Raw genomic sequence first — 21,426 nt, 5'->3', positions numbered from 1 at the left:
CCTTCTGGCCCTTTAAATACAGTTCCTCATGTTGTGATCCAACCATAAAATTATTTTCGTTGCTACTTCATAACTGTAATGTTGCTACTGTTATGAATCGTAATGTAAATATCTTTTTAATTTAATATATTTTATTGATTTTTTACAGAGAGGAAGGGAGAATGGATAGAGAGTTAGAAACATCGATGAGAGAGAAACATCGATCAGCTGCCTCCTGCACACCCCCCACTGGGGATGTGCCCGAAACCAAGGTACATGCCCTTGACCAGAATCGAACCTGGGACCCTTGAGTCCGCAGGCCGATGCTCTATCCACTGAGCCAAACCAGTTAGGGCATCTTTTTTTTTTTTTTTTTTTTACTTAAAGGACTTTATGGCCCATTTAGAGAAAGGAGACACACAGGCTGAATACAAGATTGAATATAACTGCTATGCAATTAGGCCTGGATCAAGACAGAGTATGAGGAAATGATAGCACACCACATACTAAATGACAGTCACATGCAAACATCATTGGGGGGTTTATTCAAATTATTTCTAAACCTGCAAAGGGGGTACTGTTTTTTTTCCCCAATATATTGTATTAATTTTTTACAGAGAGGAAGGGAGAGGGATAGAGAGCTAGAAACATCGATGAGAGAGAAACACCGATCAGCTGCCTCCTGCAAACTCCCCACTGGGGATGTGCCCGCAACCAAGGTACATACCCTGGACCGGAATCAAACCTGGAACCCTTGAGTCCGCAGGCCAATGCTCTATCTGCTGAGCCAAACCGGTTAGGGCTGTTTTTTGTTTTTTTATATGTATATTTTTATTTTCAGAGAGAGCAAGGGAGAGGGAGAGAGATAAAAACATCAATTGGTTGCCTCCTGCACACCCCCCTCTGAGGATCAAGCCTGGAACTTGACCAGGAAATGAATCGGCAACCTCCTGGTGTATGGGTTGATGCTCAACCACTGGGCCACACCGGCTGGGCTCCCTTGTCGTGCTCATTGCCAGGGACCTGCATCAGTAACAAATATGTTTAACAAATTAATACAAACTTGCTATTTTACAGTTCTGGAGGTCAGAAATCAACTGAGTTTTACTGAGCTAAAGCCAAGGAGTTTGCAGGTGTTCATTCCTTTTGGAGGCTGGGGACAGAATGGACTCCCGTGCCTTTTCTGGTTCTAGAAGCATCTCACATTCTTTGCCTTCTGGCCCCTTCCTTTCTCCATCGTCAAAGCTTGCAAAGGCTGGTCAAATCTGACACTGACATTCCTCCTACACTGAACTCTGACATTCCCACCTCCCACTTTCTTTCTTTCTTTTTTTTTTTTTTTAAATCTTTACTGTTCAGATTATTATAGTTGTTCCTCTTTTTTCCCCCCCATAGCTCCCCTCCACCCGGTTCCCACCCCACCCCTCTGCCCTTAGCCCCCCCCACTGTCCTCTTCCATAGGTGTATGATTTTTGTCCTGCACCCCCCACAACCCTTTCCCCCCGAGAATTCAGTCCACTCCCTTTCTATGCCCCTGATTCTATTATATTCACCAGTTTATTCTGTTCATCAGATTTTTTATTCACTTGATTTTTAGATTCACTTGTTGATAGATATGTATTTGTTGTTCATAATTTTTATCTTTACCTTTTTCTTCTTCTTCCTCTTCTTAAAGAATACCTTTCAGCATTTCATATAATACTAGTTTGGTGGTAATGAACTCCTTTAGCTTTTTCTTATCTGTGAAGCTCTTTATCTGACCTTCAATTCTGAATGATAGCTTTGCTGGATAAAGTAATCTTGGTTGTAGGTTCTTGGCATTCATCACTTTGAATATTTCTTGCCATTCCCTTCTGGCCTGCATAGTTTCTGTTGAGAAATCAGCTGACAATCATATGGGTACTCCCCTTGTAGGTAACTGACTGTTTTTCTCTTGCTGCTTTTAAGATTCTCTCTTTGTCTTTGGTTTTGGCATTTTAATTATGATGTGTCTTGGTGTGGTCCTCTTTGGATTCCTTTTGTTTGGGGTTCTCTGTGCTTCCAGGACTTCTGAGTCTATTTCTTTCATCAGGTAGGGAATATTTCTGTCATTATTTCTTCAAATAGGTTTTCAATATCTTGCTCTCTCTCTTCTTCTGGCACCCCCATAATTCGGATGTTGGTACGCTTAAAGGTGTCCCAGAGGCTCCTTACACTATCTTCATATTTTGGATTCCTTTTTCTTTTTGTTTTTCCGGTTGGGTGTTTTTTACTTCTTCATACTTCAAATCTTTGACTTGATTCTTGTGATTCTCTAATCTGCTGTTGGATCGCTGTATAATATTCTTTATTTCAGTCAGTGTATGCTTAATTTCTAGTTGGTCCTTTTTCATATCCTTGAGGGTCTCACTAGACTTATTGTGGGTCTTACTAAATTTATTGGCGGTTTCTAGAAAATTTTTGAAAAACCTTATAACCGTGGTTTTGAACTCTATATCCAGTAGTTTGCTTTCCTACATTTCTGTTATTTGTGACCTGTTTCTTTGTCTCCACATTTTGGCTGCTTCCCTGTGTTGATAGAGTGGCTTTCTGTGCTAGGTGTCTTATAGGGCCCAGTGGCTCAGCCTCCCCAGTTACCTAAGATGGACACTCTTGGTGCACCCCTTTGTGGGCTTTGTGCACAATCTTGTTGTAGTTAAGCCTTGATTGTTGTTGGTATCACTGGGAGGAATTGACTCCAGGCCAATTGGCTGTGAGAATCAGCTGTGTCTGCAGTGGGAGAACTTCTGTGTTGAAGACACCCTTCTGGGCCAAGACTTGCTTCAGTGGGGCTTTGGTGCTCACTGAGTCTGCCCCCTGAGTCTGTCCCTTATGGATCTGAGGAGTTGTAATCTGGATGGTCCCACTCTGACCACTGGGTACACTGGCTCTTGGATCTCTAAGGAGGTGCTAATTTAGCCTCTGCCTGAGGCTACCCAGCAGGAGCTACTGAGAGATCTGCAGATTCCTCTTCTTTGTTTGGGATTTGGAGGTGGCCAGATGAGGCCCAGCTGTGAAGCAGTGCAAGCTGCTGTGGGGCATTGGGCCTTCTTTTGGATGTTCTGCGTCTCTCTGACCCAGCTGCAGTTTGTTAGGTAATTATAGATTGCAAAGAGCCAGGTCATTCATATGCAAAAGCCTCTGACACAGCTTGGGTGGGGCATGGTCTCAGGGAATCAACAGGGTGGAGCAAACAGCTATGGCTGATTCTCAAGTCCTACCCTAAGAGGCCACGCGTCTCAGTGTCCTGTGGTAATCGCTGCAAGCACCTCTGAGAGAAAGCTGCCCTCGAGGTCCGCCCACTGCCAGATAGTCCAGTTTCTCCCCGTATGAATCTGGGTCCCCAGAAACTTGCCCGGAACTGGAGTCAGGGCCTTCGGGAGCTTGTGTCTCCCTCCCGATTGAAAAAGACAACCGCGTCCTCAGTTTCCAGCCCTTTCCAGGTGTGCCTCCGTACCTCTGCACTTTACTTCCGCACCTCCTCTGAGTCTCAGTGTGCTTTTCTCTTTCCTTCTAGTTGTAGACTTTCCACTCAGCCAGCCTTCCTGTGGTTCTGGATGATGTCCATTTTGTCTTTTAGTTATAGTTTTGAAGTGGTTGTGCAAGGCAGCAATTTCAGGTGTTTACCTATGCCGCCATCTTGGTTTCTCTCGTAATGTAAATATCTGATATGCAGGACAGTCTTAGGCGACCCCTATGAAAGGGTCATTTGACCGCCAAAGGGGTCGTGACCCACAGTTTGAGAACCGCTGCTCTAGAGTGATGCTACTTAGAAGGGCTTTGTGGGAAGAGGTAAAGATGAGTGGAGCTGTGAAGGCTAGGTGACAAGAGCTGGACAGAACATTCTCTAGAGGGATAGATGGGCACTGCAGGAGCAATTCTGGGCAGGCACATGGGTGTATGTGGACAGTGCCCAGTCTGGCTGGGGTGATTAGGACTGAGAGGTGGAATGCACTGATGTAGTGGGGGAAGGGAGAGAGGACAAGGCTGCATTAGAGGAGTCAGACAGGGTTAAAACAGTCCAAAACCAGGCTGGTGGTTGGGGCTTGGTGATGGTCTAGTAATCTAGTTGTCATGGTGCACACCGGCTTCAGAGGGCTTAGCAAGAACCATGCAAGGGCGCATTGGGAGAAATCTGTGGGCAGAGCTGGCATAGGTGGAATCAGCTGTTGAATACTGTTAGGAGAGTAGTTTAGCTTGAATATGGGCCTGCTATCCCAACTGAAAGGGTTGCCACCTTCCAGACCCTGGAGAGTCAGTTGTCCAGGCAAAGTCCAGCCCAGGGGCTATGCAGGGTTAGGGAGGAGCAACACAGTCCGTGACTTAGGATAAAGGGCACATCAGTAAGAGACGGCAGCAAGGGTGCATGCCTGAAGCTTTGTGGGCCTTCCTCCTGTGCCCCAGCAGCTGCACCAAGCATCTTCCAACTGCAGCTTGAACTGAATCTGCACCTGAGGTTTTCTATTGCCATTTTAAAAAACCATACTCGAAACTCTCACATTGTCCATGCAGAGTACCAGGAGTGATGGGAAATATAAATAAATAGCTTCCTTGATTCTCAATTTTGAAAGGTGAATGAATTAATTTGCCCTTTGACCACATTTGGGGCTAGTAGTGGAGCTTTCTAATGAAAGAGTGGGCAAGCCCAGATGGGCAGTTTGGCCAGACCATGGAGCACCTCAGATAATTTCCAATTCTGGATCACAGCAACTGTGTGTCAGCTTTATAACTCTTTATGGGTCTTCTTAGTCCACTCGAAATGGCCTGTGTTTGCCACACTAGTATGGAGACTTCTGTGTCAGTATTTCTCAGCCTCTTTTTTCTGATCTCCTCCCTTTCTCCATGACATTTCAATACCACAGATACATGTATATATGTTTCTATACTTGGGTGTGATGTCACCCATATTGAGGTTGCATGATCCCCATAATTCCAGCTTGTCCACGGAGAAGCCCTTCAGTGAGAAAAGAGAATGTGTAAGAGCTGGACCGAGGGGTCCCCAGGTCCCATGCTTGTTTCTTGGTGACTCTAGGACAGTGGTTCTCAACCTTCTGGCCCTTTAAATACAGTTCCTCATGTTGTGACCCAACCATAAAATTATTTTCGTTGCTACTTCATAACTGTAATGTTGCTACTGTTATGAATCGTAATGTAAATATCTGATGTGCAGGATGGTTCGTTCGACCGCCAAAGGGGTTGCGACCCACAGGTTGAGAACCGCTGCTCTAGGAGAACAGTTTAACCTCTCAGAGCCTTAGGGTCTTGATTGGTTAAAAGCAGATAACTGTGCCTTGCTAGTCGGACAGGCTGCTGAGGGTCTGATAAGCTATTGCATGTTCAAGCTTGATACAGAGCCTTCAAAGGCATAGTGGCTTTTCTATCTTTCCTTCTCCAACACAGATTGACCTCGCCATTGATGGTGCTGATGAAGTAGATGCTGATCTCAATCTCATCAAGGGTGGTGGGTGAGTATTGTGGCAACTTTCTTGCTAAGGAGTGTCTGCCAGTTCTTAGCAAAGCAAAATGGATTTCAGAAGAAGCAAATTGCCACTGTGATGTACCTGAGTTTGTCTTTCTGCTAGGATGCCAAGAGCTATGGCTGGAGAGCCGAATTGGCATTTCTGGTTATTAGTTGCAGAATTTGGTGACTAGGAACCTGGGCCTATTCAGTGAGATTATTCATCCTAATAGGTTTTCCGTGTCCACGTTCTTCTGTGATTTCAAGCTTTAAAATTATGCGAGCTAAACAAGCATGTTGCTGGGGCTAGATTACTAGGTCTGTGGGCACCAGTGTGTGATCATTGCTTTAAAGCTGCTCTTACCTCTGAGTACTTAGTGATGTATGTATTCATTCACTTAGAAAACATCACGTGTTTAAGTGGTGATTTGAGGGTTAGGGAAGGGTGAGTTGCAGAATTTCCTGTTCTGCTGGTTCTTATAATCAAGTAGATTCTTGAAATGACACAAAATTTGTTTAAAAGCTCATTGTGCTCTCTCTGCTTCATCACCCTGACTGTCAAATAGCCTATAAGTCAGATTGTTCCAAACTTACCTTACTTCTCAAGCTATAGACCCCTCCCCATGCTCAGATGACATTTCCCTAAGCTTGGGACTTCCTCACATATGCATCTTAGATGGCATTTGGCCTGGTCTAACTGGGAACCATTGTCCCATTTCTGGGTTTCTCCCAGACACAAGCTAAGGTTTCCTATAGTCCATGTGGGGGAAAGAGTGTGTCTTAGCTTTGGCTGCCGTAACAAAACACCATAGCCTGGGTGGCTGCAACAACAGAAATTTCTTAGTTCTGAAGGCTCTTTAATTGAAGGTGGCTGCCTTTCACTGTGTCTTCACATGGTGAGGGGAGAGAGTAAGTAAACTCTCTGGTCATAAAACTTTCATCTTACCGAACCAGGGCCGCACCCATATGATCTCATTTAATCATAATTACTTTCTTAGAGGCCCCATCTCCAAATACAGTCACACTGCCAATTAGAGCTTCAACTTTAGAATTTGGGTAGAACACAATTCAATTCATTGCCTAGCAGGATGGGTCATGTCCTTTAACAATTAAAAAGTGAGGCTCTCTTTAAGTACCAGAATTGAGTGAATTTGGATTTTCTGTATCTGACTAGTTCTCAAATCAAGTTTTTGTCTTAGCCCTGTGTTTACTTTCTTCTTCCCATTCCCAGGGGCTGCCTGACCCAGGAGAAGATTGTGGCGGGCTATGCCAGTCGCTTCATCGTCATTGCTGACTTCAGGTATAGTGTTTAGTGTTCTGAATTGTCCACCAAGGAGGTAGTCAGACTTGGGCCTCATCTGTATTTTACAGAGGAGGAACTAGAGACCTAGAGGGACTGTCTGACTTTGAGACTCGTGCCTGGGACTTAGGCAGTGTCGAGGAGTGTTACAATCTGCTTTCATGCTGAAGGGAGACATTGCTCTTTAAGTGTCCTTTGGAAGGAGGAGCAGCTTGCCTCACTTGTCAACAGAGCATGTCCTCATATGTCACTCATGTGATCCTCCCAGGCAGCCTCAGAGGAAGCTGGGCAAGCACTGCCCACGGGCAGTGACTCAGCACACTCTGTTTCCTCCGGGATCACGTGTGACTCCTGTTGTGGACAGTCTGACCCGTCTCTCAGGTTCTCTTTCAAGGAGTCTGGGAGAGGACTTGTGCTGAGGCTGTTATTTTTTTATTAAGTATTTACTTGTGAAGTATAGTTGTGGGAAGAACATAAATAATAAACACCTGTATACCACACAAAGCTAGTCATAATTAAATTCAACATTTTTGTTATCTTTACTTCAGATGCTTTTAAAACCTCTGTGTATTATCCCTGTTTGCCTCTTGTGCCATTTCACCATATAAATTAACACCATTCCTGAATTTGGTGTTATCTGTACCATTGAGCTTATTTATATTTATTGTAGTTTTTGACTCTATTTCCAGGAAAGATTCAAAGAACCTTGGGGATCAGTGGCACAAGGGAATCCCCATCGAGGTCATCCCCATGGCTTATGTCCCAGTGAGCCGAGCTGTCACTCAGAAGTTCGGGGGTGTGGTTGAGCTTCGAATGGCCGTCAACAAGGCAGTAAGTGGCGGTGAGGTTTCTTGAGGACAGTCCAGAGTCTCAGTATTGTGTCTGCATCAGTGATGGGAAAGTCCTTGTGTCCCCAGGTTCTCAGTGTACTCTTTCTGTTTCATTAGGTCCTCTGGGCCTGTCTGGGCAGCAAGCCTTTATTTACTTTAAATTGGTTTCTTTTTTTGTAGAGTGCTTCTTTATTAGTTCCTACTTTCAGACTCTTGTGGATGAGACTTAATGCAGTGTGTATCTTCCGTACACGTGGGGAAACGATTCTCTCTGTCTCGAGTTAGGGCTGATGCTCCTCAGGTGATCTGACCTTTGTACCTGAACCCAGGACCACCCTGATTAACATCTGCTAAACTGGGCTTTGGGGAAGCCCCTGGGGCATAAAGTTTTTCAGGGTTCGTGGTATAATTTTCTTTTTTCCTCTTTTCTCATTCTGTGACAAAATTTGACAAGAAGTAGAATTTCTTAGGGGATGTGGACCCCTCCTTAGGAATAGATTCTAGATACTTAATCCTTCAGCTTTTAAGGTGGGTTACACTGAACTTGTTTTTCTTACCCATAAATAAACAAAAAAGCAAAAGTAATAGCCTAAAAACTAATTATAGTTAAAAACATACAGTCAAACTTCTGTTCTCAAACGGCTCCCTTCTCAAACAATTCAGCACTTGACCAAGTTGTAACAAAACTTCAGTTTTCAACCTGACAACCCTTTTATGCTGCTATATCAGCATGAAAAAAGTGTCTCTCAGGCCATAAACAGAGGAGAGAATGTGCCAGTATGGGTCATTTTCACAATAAAGCTCGCCTTGTTAACATCTCAAGAAATTGCTGTGTATATTTTTTGCTTTTGTTACTGACAAAATGGACAATTAGCACAATTTTAAAGCGTATGGTAAAGAGGCCATCAATAGTGCTCTTGTTGCTAAGGCTGTGAAAGTGCTCACAAAACAATGATCACAAGCAATTGAAGAGGTAGAAAAATTGTTGATTTGGATAAACGAAAGCATCAGTGACAGCATTTTGGAGGCAAAAATGTGAAAAAGTGAAGATGCCACATACTGACTTCCTGAAAGACACCTGTAGAACCAGCGCTGAAAGTGATTCATTTAAGGCTAGTAGGGTGGTTCAGTAAATTTAAGAAAACAAGTGTTTGTTTATAGATTAAGTAGTACATTATATCAGATTAAGTAGTACATTATATAATAGTACATGTACTGTATATAAGAAAGGTTAAAACGGAATAATTTAGGGGTCTGGAATGAATGCAATTTACATTATTTCTAATGGGAAAAAAATGATTCAGTTTTTGAACAAATCACTTCTCCAACAGCCTTCTGGAATGAATGAAGTTTGAGAACTGATGCTCCACTGTATATAAAAAGCTTATAAGATATAGAAAAGAAAGATTATTTGTAAATCTTCCTTGGTACATTTTTATTTTTTTAAATCTATTTTTATTGATTTCAGAGAGGAAAGGAGATGGGGAGAGAAAGAGAGAGGGGGAGATAGAAACATCAATGATGAGAGAGAATCATTGATGGGCTGCCTCCTGCATGCTCCCCATGGGGATCGAGCCTGCAACCTGGGCATGTTCCCTGACCGAAATCGAACCATGACCTCCTGGTTCATAGGTTGATGCTCAACCACTGAGCCATGCTGGCTGGGCCATTTTTATTTTGATGTGTTTTCTTCCTGGTGTTTTTGTGACTTTTAAAAATCATTGTCCTAATCATAGTGGTTGCATAGAGCTCTGACTCTGGCTCCCTTTCTAGCTGAAAGGCCAGGAAGAGATTGTTGGAGGTTCTCCTTCATAGCTGGGGTTATTCCAGACAAGAGCTTCAGCATCTTGCCTTTATGGACCTCTTAACTGAGCACCCGCCCCTTCTCCTCCAGTCTGCAGGGGAGTCCTAGTTTCTTTGTCTTTGTAGTGCTCTGTCAGCATTTGTGGCACTAAACATTTTCTTGTGCCCAAACCTGTTGAGGAATTCTGGATTAACTGAAACTACCTCTATCTATTTGACCTCAGAACCCATCTCTGCTTCTTTTTGATGGGGCTGCCTAATTGAATTGTGAAATAACATTGTCTCCTTTTACATTATTGCTGGTACTTAATGGGAAGCTCTGAGAATATCATGCCACGTTGGTAGCTAAGAAGTATTGAACTCTCTCTGAGCATTCACTGTGGTAAATTCTTACTCATGTGGTTTATACCTAAGCAGCCTTATGAAGTATGAAATGCTCCTTTTCTGCAGTTGAAGAATCTGAGGTTCATAGGAGTCAGTGGCTCCTCTGAGGTCTATACTCAAGTCCTGACCCCAGAGCTTTTGCTTAGTACCGCTTCACAGCACTTCCTTCTGGAAAGCATGAGGCGGGAGTACTGCTTGGAGTGGATTAGTTAGGATAAGTGTTTTTGGTTATTGCTTCCACTTTCCTGCCCCTCTCTACCTACCTTTATCTTCATCCTTGGAAAATGTGGAAAATTATTTCCTAGGGTCCCGTGGTGACGGATAATGGAAATTTTATCTTGGACTGGAAGTTTGACCGGGTGCACAAATGGAGTGAAGTGAACACAGCTATCAAAATGACCCCAGGTAATATGCGTGGTGGCCACCCTCCCAAGACCTTTGCTTAAGCAGCAGGGGAAAAGGACTCCATTCACTCACATTCATTAATACAAACCACAGGCAAGATATTGTGCCACATGTTACAGGAATACTCCCATCTACAGAATATGGAATAAAGCAGAGGAAAACTTTGTGGATGTATAGAGTCATACCTGCAAATAAGATGGCATGTGCTAAATTCTGCTAGAGGAATACCTAGAGTCTAGAGCAGCCGTGGGCAAACTCCGGCCCGTTTGAAATGAATAAAGCTAAAAAAAAAAAAGACCGTACCCTTTTATGTAATGATGTTTACTTTGAATTTATATTAGTTCACACAAACACTCCATCCATGCTTTTGTTCCAGCCCTCCAGTCCAGTTTAAGAACCCATTGTGGCCCTCGAGTCAAAAAGTTTGCCCACCCCTGGTCTAGAGTGTACAAGGTTGTGTCTTTTGGGGAGTGTGGGGAAGTTCCATGAATAGAGGTAGTTTTTGAGCTATGCTTCAGCATAGTGTAATTTGGACCCTGAACTGTTTACAGGTGTCTCTTCTAACTCCCACTTTCATTGCATAGTTATAGAGTGGACTCAGATTGGAGAAGGTTAAAGGATGTGTCCAAAGGCCACGGCACCAAAATGGGAGTCCCAGGTGGCCTCTAGGCCTGAACTTTTAGTCCTTATTTCTTTGAGAGCCAGGTCACAGAGGGGCTGTGTGACATGAACATTTGGAGCAGTGAAAAACAATGGGTCTGGGGCCCTGGGTAAGGCTGGGTGGGCAGTGTAGAGGTGAGTTATGAGTGTGTATTGGAGGAGCTATTAAGGGCTCATAGAAGGGGATTAAAAGGAGGAGGGAGAGCTGAAAAATAGTAGTTTTACATATTCAGAGACTAAGATTCTGGCTGCCAGTACTCCATGACATGGAATATTCTAGGCCAGCCGTGGGCAAACTACGGCCCGTTTGAAATGAATAAAACTAAAAAACAAAACAAAAAAAAACCGTACCCTTTTATGTAATGATGTTTACTTTGAATTTATATTAGTTCACACAAACACTCCATCCATGCTTTTGTTCCGGCCCTCCGGTCCAGTTTAAGAACCCATTGTGGTCCTCGAGTCAAAAAGTTTGCCCACCCCTGTTCTAGGCCCAGAACTGGCTAATGTGGCAGAGAAGGTCAATTTAGCAGATGATAGTGGCTAAGTAGATCTTGGAACAGACTACCAGAGCACAGGCCCTGACCCAGCCCTGCTCTGTCAGCATGGCCCCAGTGCGGTTAGTTACTGTCCCTTCCTCTGTAAAAGGCTCATTCGAATACCTACCTCACAGGATTGTTGGGAGGATTGAGTTAAAACACAAGGTGGTGTTTAATGAATAAAAGAAAAGATACTATCTTCACCATTAATTAATGCTAAATTGTAAGTTATCTGTGGTATTTGGGATTGAAAATGGTGTGAGTATATGCCATGTAATAAAGAGCTAATTCTTCCACCCTTTAGTTCACTATTTTAGGCTTCCATTGAGTATTTTTTACCAGATTTTTTAAAATAAAAAAAATGAGTTGAATTAGGCTTATTCTCTCAGTGTTATGTTTTTAATGGAAGCACTAAAGAGCCAAGAAGCAGGAGGAAGATAAGATATAGAGGTCATTGTTAGTATAATGAGAGGATTTGCCTTGATGATAGTACAGGCAGCCCAGGGGGCAAGTAGGAAACAGCTCGCCACTGTCAGCACTGCTCCGCTGCAAGAAGGTCTCCCAGTCCCACTGTGTAGCTCTGCTGCTCCTGCTCAGACCTTTGTTGGCTTATTGAGGCATTGAGATGTCCTTTGTGAGGCAATTTCTTCCATACTTTGCTCTTCACCTCAAGTGCAAGTCACAGCCTAGAGATGGTTAAAATTTTAAGAACTTAAAGTGAAGAAAACGAAAAAAAGATAGGAAATTATTTAGTACATTGCGACCAGGATCATCTGTGTGATTTGTTGTTTTTTTTCCTCTTCCCAATTTGGCCCATTGTAATACTTGCTGCTGGACCAAGATCAAGGTAGGAGAAGCAGGGCAAGTTTCCCTTTCTGTTCCTGTCTCCTACCTTGTCCCATGTGATTTCATTAGGTCACTTAGAGGATAGCTGAACCATGCATCCCCTTGGATGTTCCATTGGGTTATACTCAGAGAAGACAGGCTCTATAGAAGGGTCAGAGCTACTGGGGTTCTTTCCCCATGTCCATCCTGAGCCACCTCTGCCCTTCATACCTGAGGAGAGGTTGCTCTCAGATGAGACCTTAGACTGTTGCCATTCATCTCTGCTCTTTTTTTGAAACATTTTCTGAACCTGGTTTGACTTTCTCTTGGGTCACCTTGTATTACAGAAATTTGAAAAGGATGGGTCTTGAGTGGCCCACTTGGCTTATCTTTGTGAGTCTCCAGTTATGTTGGCATAGTTCAGTACCAGCGACCTTTGTGTTTCAGCAGATTTATTCTCTACCTGGTGGCTTTTCATTGAAAATAACTGATTTTATTGGGTGTGTCTTTATTTTTAAAAATGTTTTTTGGTTAATCCTCATTCGAGGATATTTTTCCATTGATTTTTAGAGAGAGTGGAAGGGAGGGGGAGAGATGGAGAGAGAGAGAAACATTGATGTGAATACATTGATTGGTTGCCTCCCACGAGCACCCTAAACAGGGCCTGGGATTGAGCCTGCAACCAAGGTATGTGCCCTGGAATTGAACCCAGGACCCTTCATTCCTCAGGCTGAAGCTCTGTCCACTGAGCCAAACAAGCTAGGGCTTGAGGGTGTCTTTAGAAGTTTAATTATTTTTTTCTTTTTTTTGGCACCTGAACAGGGACCTGAACCCTGGACTAGAAGTTTAATATTATTTATTCTTTTGAATTTACATAGTTTAATATTACAAGAGTGAACAGTGAAGAATCTCTTCCTTCTACCCCTCTAACTTTTCTTGTCTGTAGGCAGCCAGTGTTACCAAAATTGTGTCCTTGAGTCATTCTTCAGTAAATAAATCAACCCTCCCCGGCCTCAGCCCTTTTACACAAGTGGGAAGCACACTAGATACAAATTTGCTTCCTAGTTTTTCCTGTCTTAGAGATTAATACAGAATAGTCAATAGAGCTTCCTTATTCTTCTTTTTAAAATAACTGCATGACTAGCTTCACCCTCCTGACTCTGTAGCCCCGCCCTGCCAAGCTTACACCTTGCTGGCTGCAGCCAGCCTAGGTTCCTGCTGCAGTCTTTCTTGAGGGACTCTCGAGGATGTCCAGGAAGACTAAGGGGGTGTCGGAGACACATAGGGAGAGACTGAGTTGTGTGGCTTTCAGGTGAAGACCATTATTCCCTGTACACACCGACTGGTCACTTTTCCTGTGCAGAGCCCTCCCTCTCTATGAACAAATCTTACTCTGTTTTAGCCTGATGAACTCTGCTGGCCTCACCCTGATGACTCCTTGAGACCCCGCCCTACTACAAAGGTTTATAGGCACCCAACAGGGAGGCAGCTGGACTTGGATACCCTGACACTTTTGCTGAGTTGCCTCAGTCTCAGCACTGGCACTGATACTGAAACCTGTATAGATCTGGAGAATACCTATTGTTCCTACCTGGTGACTCACTGAGTACCTGCCTCAAGTAACTCACACAGCGCAGGCTCTTTTAGTGGCTGAGTTTAACAGGCAGCCAGCAGGTGGAGCTGGGTCTTGGGTGCTGTGTCTTTTGCTGACCTGACCCAGGCTCACTACTGGTGGTATTCTGCCTCAGGTCCAGCTTGGTTCTTCCCACATGCAGTGAGGCCCAGCAGAGGCAGCCACTAACTATGGATTGCTTTGGAGCTCTAAACAGGCAGTCATAGGTAGTACCTGACATTGACCTGCACTAGCATTTCTCCCAAGAGGCCCCAGAATCAGTACATCCAGTGGCAGGCTTCAGACCACATCTGAGCACAAGAAATTAGCTCCACAAGTGGCACACCCAAAGGGAGATCTCTGCAGATACCAGTCCCTGCTGAGGCAAATTCTGCTTTGTGGGTCAGCCCCCACACAGTACCTCATACACTGTGGTTGGGTTCAACCCTCACAGTTAGCCAGCCCAAGGGTCATCCCCACACACAGATGGGCCAACAGTAGTCAAGACTCAACTACAACAGGAGGGTTCATATAACCCACACAAGGGACTTTCCTAGAGCACCTAACTCAGGTGATCAAGGAGACTGCGGTGCTATTGAGCCCCACAGGACACCTACTACATAAGGCCATCTTACCAAGACTGGGAGGCAGCAGTTCAACCTAATACACAGAAACAAATACAGTGAGGCAGCCAAAATGTGGAGACAAAGAAACATGGCCCAAATGAAAGAACAGGAGAAATATTCAGAAAAAGAACTAAATGAAATGGAGGCAAGCAATCTACCAGATAGAGAGTTCAAAACAGTGGTTATAAGGAAGGTCAAGGAACTTAGGGGAAGAATGGATGAACTCAGTGAGAACTTAAAGAGATAGCAAGTATAAAAAATGACATGGAAATCACAAAGAATCAGTCTGAAATGGAGAATACAATAACAAATGAATACACTAGAAGGAATCAGCAGCAGATTAGATGAAGCAGAGGATTAAATCAGTGATTTGGAAGACAAGGTAGCAGAAAACATCCAATCAGAAACAAAATAAATTAGAGGATAATTTAAGGGACCACGGGGACAACATGAAGCATAACAACATCCATATCATAGGGGTATTAGAAGAAAAGAGTAAGGAATTGAGTATCTCTTTGAAGAATAATGACTGAAAACTACTCTAACTTTGTGCAGGATATAGATACACAAGTCCAGGAAGCACAAAGAGTCCCAAACAAGATGACCCCAATGATGAAAAGGTTAAAGACAGAGAAAATCTGAAAAGCAGCAAAAGAAAAGCAGTTAGTTACCTTCAAGGGAGCTCCCATAAAACTGTCAGCTGATTTCTCAACAGAAACTTCAGGCCAGAAGGGGTTAGCAAGAAATATTCAAAGTGATGAAAAGCAAGGACCTTCAGTCAAGACAAGTCTACCCAGCAAGGCTATCATCTAAAAATCAAAGGAGAAATTAAGAGCTTCCCAGACAAGAAAAAGCTAAAGGAGTTTATCACTAAACCAGTGTTATAAAATAATGCATAACATTTCATTTTATAGCTATTGCATATTTTATTTACTCTGCTCTCCATTAGGGGATATTTGTTTCCAGCCCTTTGCTAGAAGGGAGTCACTAGATCAAAGGATAAGTGTATCTTGTGTTCTAGATGGTGTTGAATTGCTCTACATGGATTGTACCAATTTACCTAACAGCAACTTACATAGGTGCCACTTTCCCCATTAAACTTTTTTCTGATACTTGAACACTGTTATTTCATTGTAGCATATGTGCATACAGTTGACTCTTGAACAACACAGGATTCGAACTGCGTGAGTCCGCTTATATGCAGATTTTTCAGTTAACAATTGTGGTTGAAATCCATGTTGCCCAAGGGTTTGTCCAGCCTATGCAGAGGGCCAACTGTAGTTATACTTCAGTTTTCTGCTGCAAGGGAAGTTGCTGCCCAGTTGTTTAGGGTTAACTGGATGATGTAAATATTTTCAGTAAAGGTTGCTCACACTTGTAGTTAGTTCTTATTGCTGAATAGAATTCCATCATATTTATGTGTGTGAAAGAAAGTTTGCATATTCATTCTGCTCTTGATGAGCAGAGGATTTGGGTGTTTCCAGTTTTTAGCTATTAGGGAAAGTACTGCTGTGAACGGTCTTGAACATGTTTCTTGATGACCATATGTATGCCTAACAGTTGCTTATATAACTAGAGTAGAATTGCTGGATCATTAGGTATGAATATGTTCGGCTTTAGAGAATATATCAACAAACATTTTCCAAAGTGGTTTGCCAATTACTCCCTCTGTCCATGTGTAGAAATGTCTTTTCATCCTCATCAAATTTCATCCTACTCTTTCTGGGGAGCAATTGGAAGATTCTCATAGTTATAATTTGCATTCCTTTTTGTCTTGTTTGACCCCATTTTTCATGTTTATTTGCCATTTTGGATAACCTCTTTTGTGGAGAACCTCTGAGTCTTTTGCCCATTTTTCTGCTAGGTTGTCTGTCTTCTGACTGATTTGGAGAGTTGCTTATAGATTTTGATGGGGGTCTTTGGTTGGGTATACGCACTGCAAATATCCTCTTGGGCTCTGGGGAAACCTGTAAGGCTGACAGTATGATTTAGAGTACTTGGGAATGGTTATGTAGAGTAGTCATGGGAGACCTTTCAACTGGAAAATGACTTGTCATATGGCATCTGGAGAACATAGAAGAGGCAGCTTTGAAGCTCTCAAAGATAACTAGTGCAGACAAAGGGAGCATGACCAAAGGCTCTGAGCAGGAGAGAACTTGCTATATATGGGCATAGAAAGGGATCCAAGAAAGCAGGGGAGAAAGGAATTGTAAGAGGAAATAATGAGAATCAGAATCTCTTTTCATTTGTCCATTGTTAATGGTCGCTGCTCCTACTGAACCTGAGATCCTTGATTCTTTTCTTGCCTTTGGAAGCTGAAACTTAATGTTTCCTTCTGTCCTTTGTCCTGCAGGTGTGGTGGACACTGGCCTGTTCATCAACATGGCTGAGAGGGTCTACTTCGGGATGCAGGACGGCTCAGTGAACATGCGGGAGAAGCCTTTCTGCTGATGCTGCAGGTGTGCAGTGTGCTCACCTGGAATCCCCGCCCACAGTGGGTGGACACGCCTCTCCCGGAGCCTTTGCCTTAATGTATCTGTGCTAGGGTCCTGCTGGCAGGGTGGGGTGGGGTGGGGAGTGAAATCCAGCCTTCTTGTATTGTTATTAAATGTCTTTTTTAAAAAGAGAAGTATAAACATATATTTTTACTATTAAAAATGCTGTGTTTTTAAAATAAAGTACAACTTGATTTCATGTTTTATGTAAATTATTTACCAAAATAAAAAGAGGGTGACTGTCTTTTAAATTTTTAACGTGAGCCTGCTGGTTAAGCTTCTGAATATTGAGTTTGGTGAATTATGTAAATCAGAATTTTTCTTTAAACTGATAAAGGAAGGGCCCAGCAGCGGTGCTTCCCTGACACCTTACCGAAAGCATGGGAGCTCGCTGTTCTTCCTCGCTCCTTCCTAGGTTTCAGTTTTGTTGTGATCACGCACAGTACTTTCTTGCACTTTTCAAGATGTGGTTTACAGAAGCCTGGTGCGTGTAGGGTGTGGTGTGCAGTGATTGTAAACTCCCAGGGAGAAACTGGTGGTTCTGTGAAGGCCAGGGGTTCACTCGGAACCCTGCTGTTGGAAGCAGGTGGCCAGAAGCACTTGAAATGAGACACTTTTAAATGCTTGTCTTTTTGTTGTTAGTATTTTACCTGTTTCTTTATTATTACTTGCATGGATCAGCATCAGAAGTTCTTACCTCTTTATATTATTGTTTGAGAGTTGGAATAAAAAATATGGTGCCATTCTTAGCCTTTGTCTTTACTATAGAATTTGCAGCAGTTTTATGGTAAAGTAGAAATTTATTTTGCTCACCAAGTTTACATTGGATCTCTGATAAGGGGTGGAATTTACTCAAGAAATCTTGAGCCAAAGAGTAGGTAAATATTTCCTTTATTTCTGAGAGAGCTTGGTATCAATTTTATTTTGTTATTTGAGTGTAACACAGCTAAACAAATCAAATTATTCCCAAGTTTTATATTAGTGAAACCTTTAGTCATGGCAGCTGACAAGCAGTGATATGGGTGACCTGAATTTCACCTTTATTCCCTCCACTGTAGTCTTCATTGTGTGCCCCGTGAGCAGTGACTTGTTCAGACAGCCTCATAGACAGGAGAGGCTGTGAGCGCTCAGTGGTAAGTCTCATGCGACGGGGAGACCCATCTGAGAATCCTGATCTGCCCATGCTGACTTTGCACAATACTTGGGACAGTTGGCTTGTCCTCTGTTTTGAAGATTGGATTATAGCTACAAACTGGTTGACATCTAAATTTCTGCTAAATTAAATTGCAGAATAAAAGTTAATCAGGACTGAGTGTTGAAGAGGCATTCTTTTCTTTGCTGAATTCCTTCTCTTTTTCTTCACACTCAAGGTGCTCTTTAAAAATAGTTGCCCCATGCCCTGGCAGGTTTGGCTCAGTGGTTAGAGTGTTGCCCCATGGACCGAAGGGTCACGGGTTCGATTCCTGGTCAAGGGCATGTACCTCGGTTGCAGGCAACCAATTGAGTCTCTTACATCGGTGTTTCTCTCCCCTTCCTCCCTCTCTTCCACTCTCTCTAAAAATCAATGGAAAAATATCCTTGAGTGAGGATTAAAAAAAAAAAAATAGTTGCCTCACTCATTGCTGGGAAACCTGTTGTTAGGAATGCTTTATTTTTCTTCAAGACTACTTCAGTCTGAATGAATGGGCACTAGATCTTACCTGAGAAAACTTGATAGAATTGATGTTTGAAAAGATCCCTTAAAGCTCTTGTGACATGGATTAAATTCAGGAATAAAGACAAACAACAAAGCTGCACTGGATTTCTAAAAACACCTGCATGCGCTCATCACATGCACATTCTTAGCTGGTGTCTAGACACTTGCACCTGTGACCACACTGCAGCTCCATTAAGTGTTAATCTGAGGTGTTTCTTCTGAAGAAAACAAAACACTTGGTAGGCTTTAGACACACAGCAGTTTGTTCATAAGGTAAATTTAAAAAATACATTTATTGATTTCATAGAGGAAAGGAGAGGGAGAGAGAGAAACATCAATGATGAGAGAATCCTTGATCGGCTGCCTCCTGCACTCCCCACACTAGGGATTGAGCCCGCAACTGGGCATATGCTGTGACCGAGAATCTAACCATGACCTCCTGGTTCATAGGTCTGTGTTCAACCACTGAGCTATGCTGGCCAGGCTTGAGGTAAATTTTGATTAAGTTTCTTCAATAAAATTGTAGGTGATAAGTTGGATGGAAATAATTTGCAGGCTGGTGATCAATTTGACGGGCTCAGGGCAAGCTGCAAGTTGGTGTTTGGGAAAGGTTATAACAAGTTAAATGGCCTCATTTCTGGGAAAGATCAAGGAGGAAAAAGCACTTGGACATAAATAAAACATTGAATTTTGGTTTCAGTTGTAGCTCATAAAATTTATACTCTTCATTCATCACACTTTTCCTGAGTCCCCATCAGGTGCAAATTCCTAGGGGGACAGAGAAGAGGGAGATGCTGCCAGTGCTCCCCGTGCTCTTGTCCTCCAGATGCTCCAGCCTGCTGCTCGGGACAGGCAGGTTCACCGGAACGCCCCTGCACAAAGGGAGGGCAGGGGAACCATGTCGGCACAGCGCACAAGAGATGGGCCGGAGACTGCTAGAGTCCTGCCTGCCATCACTCCCTGAGTGCTGGGTGCTGCTCGGGGCCTTCAGCCTGTTCTCAGCAACGTTATGGCATTTGCTCTCTTAATTTGCGGAGTGAGAAACGGGCCATGCACTGGAAAGCAGGCCAGACTTCTCTTGCTTGCTCTTAATTCCACGGCTTGCCAATGCTTGGTTTGTGTTCCTTAACTGCTTGTGTTCATCATTTGTAACTTGAGTCACAAGTAATTTGTGAAAGTACTGAAGTTAGTGAAATGGTTTAGTGTGTGTGTGTGTAGGTATGTGGGGGCTCTTGGGTAATCCGATAATCTGTTTTCTGATGGGCTTTCTTTAGTGGTTTGACAATGGGTAATGCCCCTTGTCAAATTCATCCTTGTCTGCCACCATTGAATTTTCTCATCTCTCCTGTGCTCATTTCCTTTTTCCCTTTCTCAGGCCTGGGGAAATAGGCACCATGGCAACCTAGGAAGGGATGTTTATGGCCAAGGGTGGTTAGTTCCTTTTAGCCAGAGACCCTTTAGGAAGTGTAGTTCAGCATAGGTGGGTTTTCTGACTGGCAGGAAGGGAGCTCTGTGCCATGGGAGCCACAGGGAGTCTCAGTCGGAGCAGGTTAGGATTTAGGGGATTTGGGCTGCCGTGGGGGAGGGGAGCTTCCGGGGAGGCCTCAAGGAAGCAGGCCTCTGCTCTGGGTTGGATGTTGTCAGGGAGCAGGAGAGTTCTGTGATCAGTTATCTTAACTTTAACTGAGAAGGTGAGAGGAATGGAGCGAGGCTAATGTTGGGTTGGGTAAGGTGGCAGCAGCCACTCGGGGGAGATATATCTGGTCCTTTGGTCTGGACGATGTTCATGGTTTGTCTGTGTTGAGACGTGATTTCAGAGTCGTCAGTTTTTTCCTTTCATTTCTGAGTCACAGAGTGGCCTTTTCTGATGCTGTTCTGTGAAATGTATGTTCCACAAGAGCCTACCTGTGGGCACCAGGTTATTCTGACTGGAGCCGGGCCAGTGCCTGGCTGTCGGTGGCTGCATTTCCCTTTCCCAGGATCTAGAAGGCCCAAGCACCCTACAATTAACGCATCTACTTCGTGTTGATTCATAGGTATTGAGCACTTGCCGTGTACTGGGCACTGGGGAGGAAGGATCAGGTGCCTGCGATGTAGCTTCAGCCTTCAAAGACTTGATTGGTGCCATGACAACCACTTCCCTGCCTGACTTTTCAGAGCCTGACTTCGCTCGCTCACTTCGGGTCATAGCCAGCAGCTGATGCAGCCAGATCAGATTTCGTTAGCTTTCACTCTGCACTAACATCATCAGGTGATGTTCCTACATAGATAGGTTCAATGCCTGTGCTTTTTTTAGTAACAAGGCTGTACTGAAGGTCAGCAGAACATGGCAGTGTAGTCCAGCATTCAGACGTGCCCAAGCAGTTCTTGTGTCCAAGCCATCCTCCTGCCCAAGCCATCCTCGGCAAAGTCCTCACAAGTAAGCTCTGGAATGTGCTTTGAGGGGCGGAGTTTGCTGTGATTGGGCAGCGGGGTGGGGGGCAGGTCTGCCCTGGAGAGGAACCCCAATGTTCTAAGGGCGGTGCATTCAGACTGATGAGTTTTGAAGCCCGTCTTCTGTGGTGGACCACTGAGAACACCCTGCTCAGCAGAGCGGCTTTGTATCCAAACGGAAACCCTAGCTGCGTCTCTTTTCCTGGTGACAGAACTGCATCGAGGGACTGATCAGGTTGCGGGCTGTCCCAACCCAAGTTTCAAATAGAGTTGTGCTCATTCTTATTTTATGTGTGAAGCTGTTCGTGGAGGGTGAGGCCGACTGCAGTCACCACGGAGCTCTGGGGTCAAAGAGCCCTGGTC

At 43.8% G+C, this 21,426-nt stretch overlaps 1 protein-coding gene across 1 annotated transcript in view; it reads left to right on the top strand.

Moving 5' to 3' along the window:
- The window catches only part of RPIA (ribose 5-phosphate isomerase A), a 31,372-nt gene extending 13,695 nt beyond the window's left edge, over nucleotides 1–17,677 (top strand). The window contains exons 5-9 of the mRNA XM_070405842.1: nucleotides 5,398–5,462; nucleotides 6,687–6,755; nucleotides 7,445–7,586; nucleotides 10,078–10,177; nucleotides 16,793–17,677. Of these exons, the coding sequence (XP_070261943.1) occupies nucleotides 5,398–5,462; nucleotides 6,687–6,755; nucleotides 7,445–7,586; nucleotides 10,078–10,177; nucleotides 16,793–16,890 (474 nt within the window). The 3' untranslated portion in view covers nucleotides 16,891–17,677. The remainder of the gene's footprint in view (nucleotides 1–5,397; nucleotides 5,463–6,686; nucleotides 6,756–7,444; nucleotides 7,587–10,077; nucleotides 10,178–16,792) is intronic.
- Nucleotides 17,678–21,426: the final 3,749 nt, after the last annotated feature.

Source organism: Myotis yumanensis, unplaced genomic scaffold, assembly GCF_028538775.1.
Source record: "Myotis yumanensis isolate MYYU_CA2020_CCGP unplaced genomic scaffold, mMyoYum1.0.hap1 SCAF_2, whole genome shotgun sequence".
NCBI classification, from domain to species: Eukaryota; Metazoa; Chordata; class Mammalia; order Chiroptera; family Vespertilionidae; genus Myotis; species Myotis yumanensis.
This window is presented reverse-complemented; position numbering and strand designations above follow the sequence as displayed.